The sequence below is a fragment of the Lampetra planeri genome, chromosome 44 (assembly GCF_965212315.1).
Source record: "Lampetra planeri chromosome 44, kcLamPlan1.2.h2, whole genome shotgun sequence".
Classification (NCBI taxonomy): Eukaryota; Metazoa; Chordata; class Hyperoartia; order Petromyzontiformes; family Petromyzontidae; genus Lampetra; species Lampetra planeri.
In genome coordinates this window covers 3,742,166-3,757,470 of record NC_136150.1, presented here as the reverse complement: position 1 = coordinate 3,757,470, position 15,305 = coordinate 3,742,166, and the positions used below count along the sequence as shown (strand labels likewise).

The 15,305-nt window shown below is 59.5% G+C and overlaps 1 protein-coding gene across 1 annotated transcript; it reads left to right on the top strand.

Annotated features, from left to right (window-relative positions):
* Positions 1–2,227: 2,227 nt before the first annotated feature.
* Positions 2,228–14,735, top strand: LOC144732821 (carbohydrate sulfotransferase 13-like). The gene is given in 7 exon segments (XM_078614435.1): positions 2,228–2,391; positions 10,673–10,728; positions 12,117–12,314; positions 13,108–13,221; positions 13,223–13,294; positions 13,296–13,342; positions 13,944–14,735. Coding segments are annotated over 7 exon segments (1,086 nt in total). The 5' UTR covers positions 2,228–2,294; the 3' UTR covers positions 14,446–14,735.
* Positions 14,736–15,305: the final 570 nt, after the last annotated feature.

Here is a 15,305-nt window from a genome sequence, read left to right as displayed (position 1 = left end):
ATTTGTTGATAACCTTTAGGAGCCTGAAAGGGCGTAGGGGATGGGTTTGCGGATTACATACACATGACATGCGGTGGTTGTCGCCGCTGCTGCTGCTGCTGTTGTTGTTTTATTGGGGAGTGGTAAGTGATGCGAGGCGCGCGCCTAGAGGTGCAGCTCACGAAGAGCCGCATTGAACAGCGCCTGGTGGTGACGGGGGGTGGGGGCACATCGGGGAGGCGAATGGGCAGGTGAATAACCAGGCAGGTGAATGACCAGGTAGGTGAATGACCATGTAGGTGAATGGGCAGGTAGGTGAATGGGCAGGTAAGTGAATGGGCTGGCAGATAGGCAGGAATGTGAATGGGAAGATGATTTCCAACAATTTTTTTAAACACATTTTTTTTGTTATTTACCAGCTAAGGCCTACGTAGCTATAATCTCTTTTTTTCAAAAGCGCGACCTGGTCACAAATGATCGCTGAACGAAGCGGCTGATCACATGGAAATGTTTCACAGCTAAATACTTTAAACGCACGTTGATTCTAAATGTGGAGGGAAGACCCGGAGAACAATCCACGCGACCACGGGAAGAGAGACACGCAAACTCCAAATATACATGCGTCAGTTTCGGGATCGAACTCACGACCTCCTGTATAACAGGCGAGGCAGTTAACATCTCACCACTGCAGGCGATTCGGTTGGTGAATGGGCAGGTGAATTGGTAGTGAGTAGGTAGGTAGGTGAGTGGACAGGTGAGTGTTCATGTGATAGTGTAATGGAGATGGATTGGGGTCACCTTCATCCAGCAGTGGATGAATCATGGCTACTGCCGACAATGAAATGGACAGTTTTGGATGGTAGGTAAAAGAAGGGAACAGGACCGGCTCAGATATTACTCGCCACTGATGCGTGGACCCAGGTTTTGGTTTAGCCATGTTTGTTTGTTGTAGTACAGAGTTAGCCTGATAACTTTAATCTAAATTGTCTTATGGTTGTTATTGTTTGACTTGCATCCCACTGGGATTTTTGCACACTGCGTTGAAATGCGGTGTTTTTTTCTGGAAGACTTTTGCTGTTTTTTCCTGGATTTTTCTGTTGGGTGTAGTCACTTTAAGATGTTTCTTGTTCATGTTTTTGTTTGTTGCGGTTGCACCCGAGTCAAGAGCCGCATGGGTCATAGGGGCTTATGCCTAATAAATGAAACTGAAATGAACTGAAACGTTCACAGTACGGTGCGCTAACCACTTCACTACCGCTCCATCGCTCTCTGTGCGTCTAATTATCTGAATGTTAAGTCTATGGGTGTATCTGTGCGCGTGTGTCCGCATGCGAGTGCGTATGACGACACGTGGGGGAGTGGTGGCGCGGTGGTTAGCACACAGCGCTACGGACCAGGCCACCTTCGTTCAATTCCCGGCCGCGGCAATTGTCAGTGGCGAGCGACAGCAGAACTTTGTCCTGGGCCAAACCCTCAGTCAACTCCAACTGGTAGCTGGTAAAGGTGTGGTAACAAAACAAAAACACCGCATCAACAGTCGGGATACAAAGACGGCCGGATATGATTCCATCAAGACCACCCAACCTTACGTGCGCGTCGTGCTGGCTTTAATAGGTGCTTGCTAACAAGACTTTGGCCACGAGTCTATTCGAATGAGAATCAGGCGTCTTGCCTCCGCACGTGTCCCTTGCCCGTGACGTCTTGCTGCTGCTGCGGATATTAAACGGAGACCACCAACACCATCGCCATCACATACCTGTTGGCACAGGCTAGCGCAGTTATATACGACGCCCTTCCCCAATCCCCCATTACCTGAGGTCGATTGCCAGCCACCGCTTGCAATCAGTGCCGATTGGTGCTTGAACACTGGTGCTTCCCCCGAGGTCGGCTCAGCCTAAAATAAGTGCCGGGTGAGGCTTGTAAAACAACAACAACAACAACCACCACCACACCCATCATCGCCATTATCATCACGACCACTACAATCATCATCACTCCCATCATCATCACCACCACCACCAACCATCCCCATACCATCCTGATCACCACCATCACCCCTCTGCCTGTACGTGGTCTCGTCCGTCTCCCCCCTCCCCCCCCGCAGAGCGAGAGATCGGCTCGTCCGCCGGCCGCTCTTCCGTGGACACAGAGAGAGCAGCAGAGAGCAGCAGAGGGAGAGAGCGCGCGCTCGGGGAGTCGAGGGGGCATCCCCGGTTCGGCTCGAGGGGGGCAGATTTTAGGGGGGGGGGTGCGAGGACCCCTTTGAAGGAGGAGGGGGTGGGGGGGCTGGAGGGGGGGCGGGGGGAGGGGGGAGAATGAGGCTGCGTCTGTTTCGCATGGCGCTGTTCAGCTGTGGCTGCTCCATCCTCCTGGCTCTCGCCTACCTGCACGGCTCCCTGGCTCCAGGTAACGGGGCACCTGGGAGGGTCTGACGCGCACACAGACACGCGCACACAGACACGCACACACAGACACGCGCACACAGACACACGCACATACACGCGCACAGACACACGCGCACAGACACGCGCATAGACACACGCACCCAGACACGCGCACACAGACACGCGCACAGACACAGAGAGGCAGAAAGACAGAGATCTCTCATACAGCCCTGAACGGACTGTTCTTAGCGATCTGAAGGCCGGCACGGCACACACGAGGGTGACTTGGCCAGCACCACGCCCGGCCACCTTTGTCTCCCCAATGCTGATGTTTATTGTCACTGATGTTGGCCGTGAGCGGGACTCGGAACTCGGGGACGGGTTGGTAGCGCAGTGGCGAAAACGACTGCGCTACCGCTCTACGCTGAGACACACAGAGAGAGAGAGAGACTCACATAGAGACACAGAGAGAGAGAGACTCCCATAGAGACACACACGGGAGACAAAAGAGACGCACACAAACAAACAAACAAAAACACCCATTCACACAGAGACACTCACACACTCATATAGAGACAAATATCCCCCGTATAGCCTCAACAGGCTGTTGGGGCAAGTACTGTTAGCCAGCACCTTTTGAAGGACGACGCAGCATACCAGAGTTAAGTGGCCAGCATCACGCGCCGGCTGCCTTTGTCTCCTAAGTGGCGACGTTTACACACCGCACCAGGTACTCATTTGACACCGAGTCGACCTAGAGGGAGGCCCAGGCCCGGCTCAGGTGATCGTCACCGGTGTTGACCGTGAGCGGGAATCGAACCTCGGGACCAGCCAGGTTCGTAGTGCAGTGCGCTAACCACTACGCCACCAATCCCCACACAGGCACAGACAGGCACAGACAGGCACAGACAGACACAGACAGGCACAGACATACAACAAAGACAAAGATTCCCCGTATAGCCTGTAACAGACTGTAGGGGAAAGTGCTGTTAGCGAGCACCTATGAAGGTCGGCACGGCACACGAGGGGGTGGGTGGCCAACACCACGCCCGGCCGCCTTTGTATCCCTAGTGGCAATGTTTACACACCGCACCGGGTGCTCATTTGAGGCTGAGTCGACCTAGGGGAGGCCCGGGACCTGTTGAGATAATCGTCAGTGGGTGTTGGCCGTGAGCGAGAATCGAACCGGGGTGGCCAGGTTCGTAGCGCAGCGCGCTAACCGCTGCACCACCGCTCCCCACACACTCACACAGACACACTCACACAGACACAAACACACACCACACACAGACACAACACACACTCACACAGACACACACACTCACACACACACCACACACAGACACAACACACACTCACACAGACACACACACTCACACACACACCACACACAGACACAAACACACTCACACACAGACACACACTCACAAAGACACACAGAGACACTTACACAGACACACACACAGACACAAACACACACACACAGACAGACACAAACACACTCACACACAGACACACACTCACACAGACACATAGACACACACACAGACACAAACACACAGACACATACACAGACACAAACACACTCACACACAGACACACACTCACACAGACACACACACACAGACACAAACACACAGACACAAACACACAGACACACTCACACAGACACACACACTCACACACAGACACACTCACACAGACACACACCACACACAGACACAAACACACAGACACAAACACACTCGGACAGATAAGGACACACGCGCTCTCCCTCGCCCTGAACTCTGAACCGGGGTCACCGATTCCACGAGTCGTAGTTTCAGACTCGTAGATCGGGACTCATCGAGAGTTCCGCCCCGGGGTTCTCTGGCTCCAGGGACGCGATCCCTGGCCCCCGAGTATCCCAGGTCGAACCGTGGTCCCCGGGTCGATGAAACCGAGTTCGTTGGCTTCAAATGTGGCTGTGTATGCGTCACTCGGAGCGGACGATAAAGATCCATAAGAGGTTTTTTTTGGGGGGGTTAGATCGCGTAAATATATAAATGTGTCGTTAAACCCGCCACCACCCGACACAGCCAACTAGTAAGGGTTGCCACGTCAACAGAACGTGGCCAATTCGTCACTAGTACATCACACCGGTGTGTTGGAGAGCTAAGCCACAACATTTACAATCTGAGTACGTCGTTAAAGATTCCGTCACGGTCTTCATCAAGAGTTAGGCCATCGCGTGCCGGCGTCACGGTCCAAATTTGAACAAAATGTGGAAAATTACACCGCAGACTACTCCGTCGGGATCACGCACAACAGCAGTAAGAGCAGCATTCATCTCCCTCCGACTGCTGAAAACTTGGCAGGATCCTTCTGACAAAGAGTCACAAGACTCGGTGAGGCTTTCCCGAGTGACTGCGGGTTCCTCGTCTGTGGCTCCAGCTGACCGAATACTGGATCCATCCGTGTCGACTGGATCCTGGCTCCGGTAATTCCTGCCCCCAGTGGCCTGATCTCTGCCTGGATCCGAGTTTCCGAGTTGATTCTCTGCGTGACACGGCTGAGAACTCGAGAAACCAGGACATGCGTCTCGTTCGCAAGAGGGCCATGAGTCTGCTGCCAGTAGGGAGCTGTGATCCCTGCTGTGTGGGATCACAAGCGAGTCATTTGTGGTGTCATTTTTCGAAATTGGCAAATTTGAACGCCGGCACACAATGGCCTACTCTTGCGAATGGCGTCACGGGGGTCTGTAACGTCCACTTTGAAGCAGACGGCGCGTGGTTAATATGGTCAATACACACCACAGTATTAATCAGGGCGGCCGCTGGAATCGAAACTTAAACCTCCATGGAAATTGGATCCAGACTATCTGCCTGGGACCTCGGCTCAAGGTGACTGGGTCCCCGGGTCCCTGGCGCCAGCTTTCTGGCTCCGTAGGACCAGGGACCCGAGTCGTGATTCCATACCGCTGGAGCCAGAGACCCAGGATGGCCAGATGACCCAGTTCGTGGGCCCTGACTCCAGCTGAGAGGGATGCATCCTCATGCCCCCCCCCCTCTCCCCGGTTCATGTGTGGGGGTGGGCACCCCCGGTGACCCCCCCTCCCCCCCGGTGTCCCCCTCCCCCCGGTGCCCCCCTCCCCCGGTGCCCCCCCCTCCCCCGGTGCCCCCCTCCCCCCCGGTGTCCCCCCCTCCCCCGGTGCCCCCCCTCCCCCGGTGCACGGTGGGCGGGTGAATCTCTGTGGTTCGTGTGGCGCAGTGAGCTAACCGCTGCGCCACACGAACCATGGGACCCGAGTTCGATTCCCGCTCACTGCGGCCAACTTCTACACAGATCGTGGGCTTCCACCAGGTCGACTCAGCCTTAATTCAATACTTTTGTATAAACACCAGCGCTGGGGAGACGAAGACAGTCTGGCGTAGCGCTGGTCAACGCCACCCCTCGTGAACCGCGATCAGCTCTCGTATAGCTTCTCGCAACAAAGGCACTTGCCCCTACAGTCTGCGTGGGTTTACACGGGGGAGCTTTGTCTTTCCCTGTGTGTGTGTGGAGGCTAAACCCGACCCCGGTGTCGGTTTCGGCCGGAGGGGGGAGGGGGGGTGGTGAGGTGGGGGAGGGGGGGTGTCATCGTTTTTCAACGCAGGCCCGAAGCATCAAGCGGCTGGCAACAAGCAGCACCGCCATCCAGGAGGAGGTGTACACGATTTAGAGTGGAACGCGTCTCTTGAATTGAGCGACGTTGTTTCTGTGGCAGCTCGAGAGAATGCAGAGGACGACGACGACGATGGGAGGAGATTCTCGAGTTGAGCAGTGCGAGGGAAGAAGCAGCAGAGAGGGGAAAGGCAGAAGTGGGGAGAGTGGAGGGAGAGTGGAGGGGAGTGGGGAGGGAGTGAAGGGAGAGTGGAGGGAGTGGAGGGAGAGTGGAGGGAGTGGAGGGGGAGTGAAGGGAGAGTGGAGAGAGTGGAGGGAGTGAAGGGAGAGTGGAGGGGGGAGTGGAGGGAGAGTGGGGAGAGTGGAGAGAGTGGAGGGAGAGTGGAGGGGGGAGTGGAGGGAGTGAAGGGAGAGTGGAGGGAGTGGAGGGGGAGTGGAGGGAGTGAAGGGTGTGGAGGGAGAGTGGAGGGAGAGTGGAGGGGGAGTGGGGAGAGTGGAGGGAGTGAAGGGAGAGTGAAGGGAGAGTGGAGGGACGGAAAGGGAGAGTGGAGGGAGTGGGGAGAGTGGAGGGAGAGTGAAGGGAGTGGAGGGAGTGGAGGGAGAGTGGAGGGAGTGGAGGTAGAGTGGAAGGAGAGTAAAGGGAGAGTGGAGGGAGTGGAGGGAGAGTGGAGGGAGAGTGAAGGGAGAGTGAAGGGAGAGTGAAGGGAGAGTGGAGGGAGTGAAGGGAGAGTGGAGGGAGTGGATGGAGTGCCGGGAGAGTGAAGGGAGTGGGGAGAGTGGGGAGAGTGCAGGGAGAGTGGGGAGAGTGGAGGGAGAGTGGAGGGAGTGAAGGGAGATTAGGGGGGGGCACGTGGTCGGGGTGGAATGTTGGGTCCCCGCGGCAGGAGGAGTCGAGTTCGTGAAGGGGGGGGTGGTGTTGGTTGGGGGTCACCGGGTCACGGGGACCCGCGGGCAACAGATGCCGGGAGTGGGCGCGGAGGTGCGGGGCGAGGGGGTGGGACCCGGCTAGGAAGGGATTGTGGACTGGGGACCGGGGCTCCAGTTAGGATGAGGAATGGAGTCGGGCTTGGTGATTAGGTGAGGGGTTGGAGCTGGGTTGAGGCTGGGGGTTTACAGGCGGTCAGACGGCCTCACTACGCCCGGAGCGTGAGACCCCGGGGTTATGGGCAGCGTGAGACTCGCCAGGAACCCGGCATCCCGAGTTCGATTCCTGCCCACGGCTCGGACTGAGATGATCAAGTACTGGACCCGATGCGATGTTCAAGCACCACCACTGGGGAGACGAAGGCGGCCGTGCGTGGTGTTCCGGCCTTAACGTGTGCTCGCCAACAGCACTTGTCTTTGTCTACACGGGGGCTGATTGTGTTTTGTGTGTGCCCTCGTGTTCCCATTGCGTTCGTGGTGGGGTCCCTCGATCGAGGTGTCCTCCCCGAATATCCCCCCCCCCTGCCCCTCCCCCCCTCCCTCTGATCTCCCTCCCAGGGAGGTGAGGGCTTCTGGCTTCCTGTGCGTTCACGACTCCGGAATTCCCTCCCTCTCCTCCCCACCCCCCTCCTCCCTACCCCCCTCGCTTACCCCCCGCCCCGCCCCCACCAAGGCCCTGGAGCATGGAAACTCTTTTCCTGCCCCCCCCTCTCACCCCAATCCCCACTCCACTCCCCGTTCTCTCTCATCCCATCTCTGCTGCTCTCCCCGCATTCGCTGCATCCACGCGCATTCTCTGCTGCCCCCCCCCCCATCTTGCTCATTCATCCCCGCCTCCCTACTCGCGACTCCCCCTCTCCCCGTGTCCCCCCTACCCCTCTCTTCCTCTCGTGTTTCCCCCTCTCGCCCCCTCTCGCAATGCCCGCACCCCCACTAACCCCCGTGTCTCTCCCCCCCACTATCCCCGTGTGTCCCCCCCCCACTATCCCCGTGTCTCTCCCCCCCACTAACCCCCGTGTCTCTCCCCCCACTATCCCCGTGTCTCTCCCCCCACTATCCCCGTGTGTCTCCCCCCACTAACCCCCGTGTCTCTCCCCCCCACTATCCCCGTGTGTCTCCCCCCCCACTAACCCCCGTGTCTCTCCCCCCCACTATCCCCGTGTGTCTCCCCCCACTATCCCCGTGTCTCTCCCCCCCCACTATCCCCGTGTGTCTCCCCCCCACTAACCCCCGTGTCTTTACCCCCTCCCCTTCTCTCTCCACGTGTCCCCATCTTTTCTCCCCCTGTCTCTCCCTCCCTCCTTCTCCCCTCTCTAAGAAAACCGGAAAAACTCCACCCATCGCTATCGAGGACACACAGAGACAAGACTATCTCCGTGTCTCTGTGTCGGCAGGGGCTGTCCCAGTGTTCTGTGTCTCTGTGCAGACTGGGGCTGTCTCTGTGTCTCTGTGTCTCCGTGTCCCAGTGTCTCTGTGTAGACGGGGCTGTCCCCGTGTCTCTGTATCTCTGTTCCCGTGTCTCTGTGTCTCTGTGGAGACAGGGGCTGTCCCCGTGTCTCTGTGTAGACAGGGCTGTCCCCGTGTCTCTGTGTAGACGGGGCTGTCCCGTGTCTCTGTGGAGACAGGGGCTGTCTCCGTGTCCTCCGTGTAGACAGGGCTGTCTCCGTGTCTCCGTGTCTCTGTGTAGATGGGGCTGTCTCCGTGTCTCTGTGTAGACAGGGCTGTCCCCGTGTCTCTGTGGAGACAGGGGCTGTCTCCGTGTCTCTGTGTAGACGGGGCTGTCCCCGTGTCTCTGTGGAGACAGGGGCTGTCTCCGTGTCTCTGTGTAGACAGGGCTGTCTCCGTGTCTCCGTGTCTCTGTGTAGACAGGGGCTGTCTCCGTGTCTCTGTGTAGACGGGGATGTCCCCGTGTCTCTGTGTAGACGGGGCTGTCTCCGTGTCTCTGTGGAGGACAGGGGCTGTCTCCGTGTCTCTGTGTAGACAGGGCTGTCTCCGTGTCTCCGTGTCTCTGTGTAGACGGGGCTGTCCCCGTGTCTCTGTGTAGACGGAGTTGTCTCCGTGTCTCTGTGTAGACAGGGGCTGTCTCCGTGTCTCCGTGTCCCCGTGTCTCTGTGTAGACAGGGGCTGTCTCCGTGTCTCCGTGTCTCTGTGTAGACAGGGGCTGTCTCGTGTCTCCGTGTCCCGTGTCTCTGTGTAGACAGGGGCTGTCTCCGTGTCTCCGTGTCCCCGTGTCTCTGTGTAGACAGGGGCTGTCTTCGTTTCAAGAATTCAATTCCCGACTCGGGTGTCGCTTTCTGCGCAGAGTCCGTGCGTTCTCCCCCGTGTCCTGCGCGGGTTTCCTCCGGGTTCCTGGGTCTCCTCCTCCAATAGCTAAACCCACACACACAGTAGAACTGCTATTAGCCAAACAACATCAACACCCCCCCCCCCCCACATACTTTCTAGAAACACTTTGGCGGGACCCTCCTGAAAAACAAGGGGGGGAGGGGAGGAGGCTTTCCTGGGCGACCGAGTGGATTCGTCCGTAAATAAGAGCGGCGAGACGTCGGCGTCACCCGCTTCAGGGCTTCAACACCGCGTCCCAGACGCTTGAACTCGGCCGCAGGGAGGAAGGTGGGAGGAGGGAGGGGGGCGGGCGAGGCGGGGTGGGGGCGTGGGGGGATTAGGGCATCGTGCAGGTACATGCGGGTGGCCGCACAGGTGCGTGTGTGTGTGTGGGGTGGGTGTGTGTGTGTGGATGTGCGTGTGGGTGTGTGGGTGTGTGTGTGTGGGTGTGTGGGGTGTGGATGTGTGGGTGTGTGTGTGTGGGTGTGTGGGTGTGCGTGTGTGTGTGGATGTGTGGGTGCGTGTGTGTGGGTGTGTGTGTGGGTGTGTGGGTGGGTGTGTGTGTGGTGTGGTGTGTGTGGGTGTGCGTGTGGGTGTGCGTGTGGGTGCGTGTGTGTGCGTGTGCATGTGGGTGGGTGTGCGTGTGGGTGTAGTGGGGAGCGGTAGTGCTACGAAGTTAAAGACCGCGGTTCGAATCCCGCTCAGGGCCACCACCAGTGACGTTTGTATGAAACCGGTCCGGGCCTCCCCTGGGTCGACTCAGCCTCAAATGAGTACCTTGTGCGATGTGTAAACATCGCCGCTAGGGAGACAAAGGCGGCCGGGCGTGGTGTTGGCCACCCACCCCCTCGTGTGTCGTGCCGGCCTTCGTAGGTGCTCGCTAACGGCACTTGCCCCCAACAGTCTGCTGAGGCTATACGAGGATCTTTGTCTTTGTGTAGTGGGGAGCGGTAGTGCAGCGGTTAGCGCGCTGTGCTACGAACCTGGCCACCCGAGTTCGATTCCCGCTCACGGCCAACACCGGTAACGATTATCTGAACCGATTTTGGGCCTCCCCTAGGTCGACTCAGCCTCAAATGAGTACATGGTGCAGTGTGTAAACATCGCCACTGTGTGGTGCTGGCCACTCACCCCCTCGTGTGCCGCGCCGGCCTTCATATGTGATCGCTCACAACGCTTGCCGCAACAGTCTATTAAGGCTACACGGGGGATCTTTGTCTGTGTATGTGTTTGTCTACCTGTTTATGCGTCTCTGTGTGTGTCCCGGTGCTCGTTTCACCCCCCATGGAGATGGAACACGGAATGCAGCAAAGCCGGAACCACGCAGCTGAGTGCACAGCTACAGGTGACCCAGGTAGCCCACAGCCCCGCCCCTTACCTCTCCCCCCTCCCCTCCCCCCTCCCCCGCCAGGTGTGGCCCCCGTTCCGAACACGGAGCCTTGGAGACGTCGATGGAATCCTCAGCTGGGAGCAGGTACAACACCCCCCACCACCGCACAGCTCCCACCAAACCTCCACCCCATCCCCACAGCTCTCCCCAAAGCCCCCTTACCCCCACCCACAGCTCCTCCCTTACCCCCACCCCACCCACCCCCCACAGCTCCCCCCCCACCCCACTGCTCCTCAAACCCCCCCTTACCCCCCCCCCACCAACTACTGCCCTCCAACCCACGTCACAACGCACCCCGCCACCATCCCTACCCCGGACACGATTACGATACCAAGATAAGGCAGAGGGGCAGGAAGGGAGAGGGGCAGGAAGGGAGAGGGGGGCAGGGAGGGCAGGGAGGGAGAGGGAAAGGGGGGCAGGGAGGGGCAGGGAGGGGCAGGGAGGGAAAGGGGGACAGGGAGGGAGAGGGGGGCAGGGAGGGAGAAGGGGGGGCAGGAAGGGAGGGAGAGGGACAGGGAGGGAGGGAGTTTTGATCTCCCTCCTTGCCCCAGGCTTGCACAGATCTCAGGAATGTAGTCGCCCTCCCACTACCTGGCGCCCTGCTCCACGCACCTCGCTTGGCGTTTCACAGCAGCACCCAGTCCAGCACCCAGCACCCCACCCCACCTGCTCCCCCCACCCCCTTAGAACCGGGAGGAGGGGGGCTGGGGGCGGCACAATGGGGGTGATGCCCCCCCCCCACACGACCAGATGGTTTAGTTTTAATTTAAGAGTGGGATGGGGGGGGGGGGGTCCTGCTGAAAAGCGTTAAATTCAGGGCCTACCCCGTCCCCCCCTTGTGAGTTTCTAGATTCTCCCCCCCCCACCTCTCTTTCCCACCCCCTACTCTACCCCCACCCCCTACTCTCACCCCCACCCCCTACTCTACCCCCACCCCCTACTCTACCCCCCACCCCCTACTCTACCCCCACCCTCCGGGGGTGGGGAAGGGGGGTGGGAAGGGGCATAACAGACTATCTCACCTGAAACAGGTGTGTCTCCCTGCGTCTCTCTCTCTCTACGGAGCCTGATTGATGGTACGTTGTCCTGGCTGTCTCTGTCCCCATGTCCCCGTGTCTCCCCTGTGCCCCCCCTGCCCCCCTTGTATCCTTCCCGTGTCTCTCTGTGTCGCGCCCGTGTCCTCCCCACGTCCCCGCATCTCCCCCGTGTCCCCCCCCTCCCCGTGTCCCCCCCCCCGTGCCCCCCCCCCTCCCCGTATCCCCCCCCCCTCCCCGTGTCCCCCCCCCCGTGTCCCCCACCCCTCCCCCGCGCCCACTCCCCCCCCCCCCCCGTGTCCCCCCCCCCCTCCCCGTATCCCCCCCCCCTCCCTGTGTCCCCCCTCCCCGTGTCCCTCCCCTCCCCGTGTCCCCCTCCCCGTGTCCCCCCTCCCCGTGTCCCCCCCCCGTGTTCCCCCCCCCCCCGTGTCCCCCCAGCGCGTGGCGATCGTCTCGGCGGACCCCGTGCAGCGCGCGAGGAGGGAGCGGCTCTCACGGGGGTGCAACGCCATCCAGGAGGGGGGGCCCGGGGGGGGCCCTGGGGGGGGGCCCAAGCGCCGGGTGCTGAGCCCCGCGGACCTCAAACACCTCCTGGTGGACGATGAACACCGCCTCATCTACTGCTACGTGCCCAAGGTGCGGCCACCACCCACCACCGTCGTCACTACCATCGTCTACGCCATCGTCTACGCCGGCGCCATCGGTGTCTCACGTCCTTATTGATGATGGTGGTGGTGGTGCTAATGCTGGTGCAGATGATAATGCTCGTGCTGATGCTGGTGATGATGATGATGCTGGTGCTGATGATGATGGTACAGGTGCTGATGATGATGCTGCTGCTGATGGGACCCCAGGTGGCGTGCATGAACTGGAAGCTCGTGATGCTGGTGATGCTGCTGCTGATGGTGCTGATGGTGCTGCTGCTGCTGATGGTACTGATGGTACTGCCAGTGCTGATGGTGCTGCTGCTGCTGATGGTACTGATGGTGCTGCTGCTGCTGATGGTGCTGATGGTGCTGCTGCTGCTGATGGTACTGCTGCTGCTGATGGTGCTGATCGTGCTGATGGTACTGCTGCTGCTGATGGTACTGCCAGTGCTGATGGTGCTGCTGCTGCTGATGGTACAGATGGTGCTGCTGCTGCTGATGGTGCTGATGGTGCTGCTGCTGCTGATGGTACTGCTGCTGCTTATGGTGCTGCCAGTGCTGATGGTGCTGCCAGTGCTGATGGTACTGCCAGTGCTGATGGTGCTGCTGCTGCTGATGGTACTGATGGTACTGCTAGTGCTGATGTGCTGCCAGTGCTGATGGTACTGCTAGTGCTGATGGTACTGCTGCTGCTGATGGTACTACTGCTGCTGATGGTGCTGCCAGTGCTGATGGCGCTGCCAGTGCTGATGGTGCTGATGCGGGTGCTGCCGAGACTGCAGGTGGCGTGCACGAACTGGAAGCGCGTGATGCTGGTGCTGAGCGGGCGGGCGAGGGGCCGCCAGGCGCAGGCGATCCCGGCGCACGAGGCGCATGTGCCCGGGGCGCTGCGCTCGCTTGGCGCACTTCAACGCCTCCGAGATCAACCGCCGGCTACACTCGTACCTCTCCTTCCTCTTCGTGCGCCACCCCCTTCGAGCGGCTCGTCTCCGCCTACACCAACAAGTTCACCAAGCGGTGAGGGTGACGGGGGGTGTGGGGGTGATGATGAGGGGCGGTGTGGTGGTTGAGAGGGTTAGGGGAGATGGGAGAGAGAGGAGACGGGCGGAGGGTGTGTTGGTGAGGCGGTTTGGGGGGAAGGGATACAGGGAGAGGGTGCGGGAGAGTGTGCGGGGAGGGTTAGGGGAGAGAGGCTTCAGGGGTGTAAGGGTGTGGAGAGAGCGTGTGTGAGGAGCGGCAGTGTAGCGGGTCACGCGCTGTGCTCCGAGCCCGGTGACCCGAGTTCGATTCCCGCTCATGGCCCACTGACACCAGTGACGATTATCGGAACCGGTCCTGCGGCCTCCACTAGGTCGACTCAGTCTTAAATTAGTACCTGGCATGGTGTGCAAACGTCAGCAATGTGGCCGTGGCAGCCTTCATAGGTGCACACCCAGCAGCACTTGCCCCAACGGCCTGTGAAGACTACACGGGGGTGGGGTGAGGGACCTTTACCTTTGTGTAAAGACTGCAGCATCGCGGTCCTAAATCACCCCCACCCCTCGACGCCCCCCCCCCCCCCCCCATCTCTCCCTCGCCCCAAACCTCCCCCGGCCCCCCCCCGCCCTGCGTACCCCAGGTACAACACGGCGTTCCACTCACGCTACGGCACGCGCATCATCCAGCGTCACCGGCACGCGCCGGGCGCGGAGGCGGCTCGGCGCGGCAGCGACGTGCGCTTCGAGGAGTTTGCGTGGTACCTGGCGGACCCGCGCACGCGCGCCGAGGAGCCCTTCAACGAGCACTGGGAGACGGCGGCGGCGCTGTGCCACCCGTGCCACGTGCGCTACGACGTCGTCGGCAAGTACGAGACGCTGCAGCGCGACGCCGGCCTGGTGCTGCGACTCGCCGGAGCCGGCGCCGACGTCCAGTTCCCGCCCCGCGCCGGCGCGCGCCCCGGCGCGGCGGGCGGCGGTGACGGCGGTGGTGGCCGTGGCGGTAAAGTCAGCGAGGCGAGGAGAGAGGCGCTGAAACACTTCCGCACGCTTGGAGCGCACTACCGACGGCGCCTGTACGCGCTGTACCGCCACGACTTCCTGCTCTTTAACTACTCGGCGGCGGCGTTCATGGACGCGCGGTGATGAGTGGTGGCAGTGGGGAGGGTGATGATGGTGATGGTGGTAATGTTGGTGATGATGGCAGTGATGATGGCGGTAACGGTGGTGATGGTGCTGGCAAGCTGTTTGTATGTTGAACTTCTTACGCACCCTAGCTATCCGTGCACATCATAGGTGCTAATGATCACGCTGATGATGATAATGACGATGGGGGTGATAATGGTGACAATGAGATGAGTGAAGATGATGAAGATGATGATCATCACGCATCATCACAATCACCATCATAGATTAAATTATAATCATCACCTAAACGAACATCGCTGCCATAACCATCACTTGAATCATCGTCGTAATCACCATCATCCCTATTATCATCAACACCATTATCACCATCATCACCATCACGAACATCACGGGCATCATCACTATCACCGTCATCATCACCACCACCATCGCAATCTTCACCGCTGCCATCGCTATGATCATCAACATAAATATTTGATATCAACTGCACGTGACCTCCGTGCAGTGATCAGGTCACGCGAGGTCACGCGAGGTCACGAATTTTTGGGGAGGAGCCCCCGCCCCACCCCTCGCCCCACCCTTTCCCCCACCCCCTCCCCCACCCCCCTCCCCCACCCCCCTCCCCCACCCCTTCCCCACCCCCTCCAAGACTTGAGGGGAGAAATCCTGGGAAGCTCCGACACTGGCGCCCTCTGCTGCCTGCCTGCCACGTGTCATTTACTGTCATCTGTGGAGGAAATTGTAAATTGTATTTTTTAAAAGCAATAGCAATCATTGTAATAAAAACTAGACTTTTGTTATATTTAAATTATTTTTTTTACCTAATAAGCTCACTGTCGAATCCGGGAAAAAGGCGG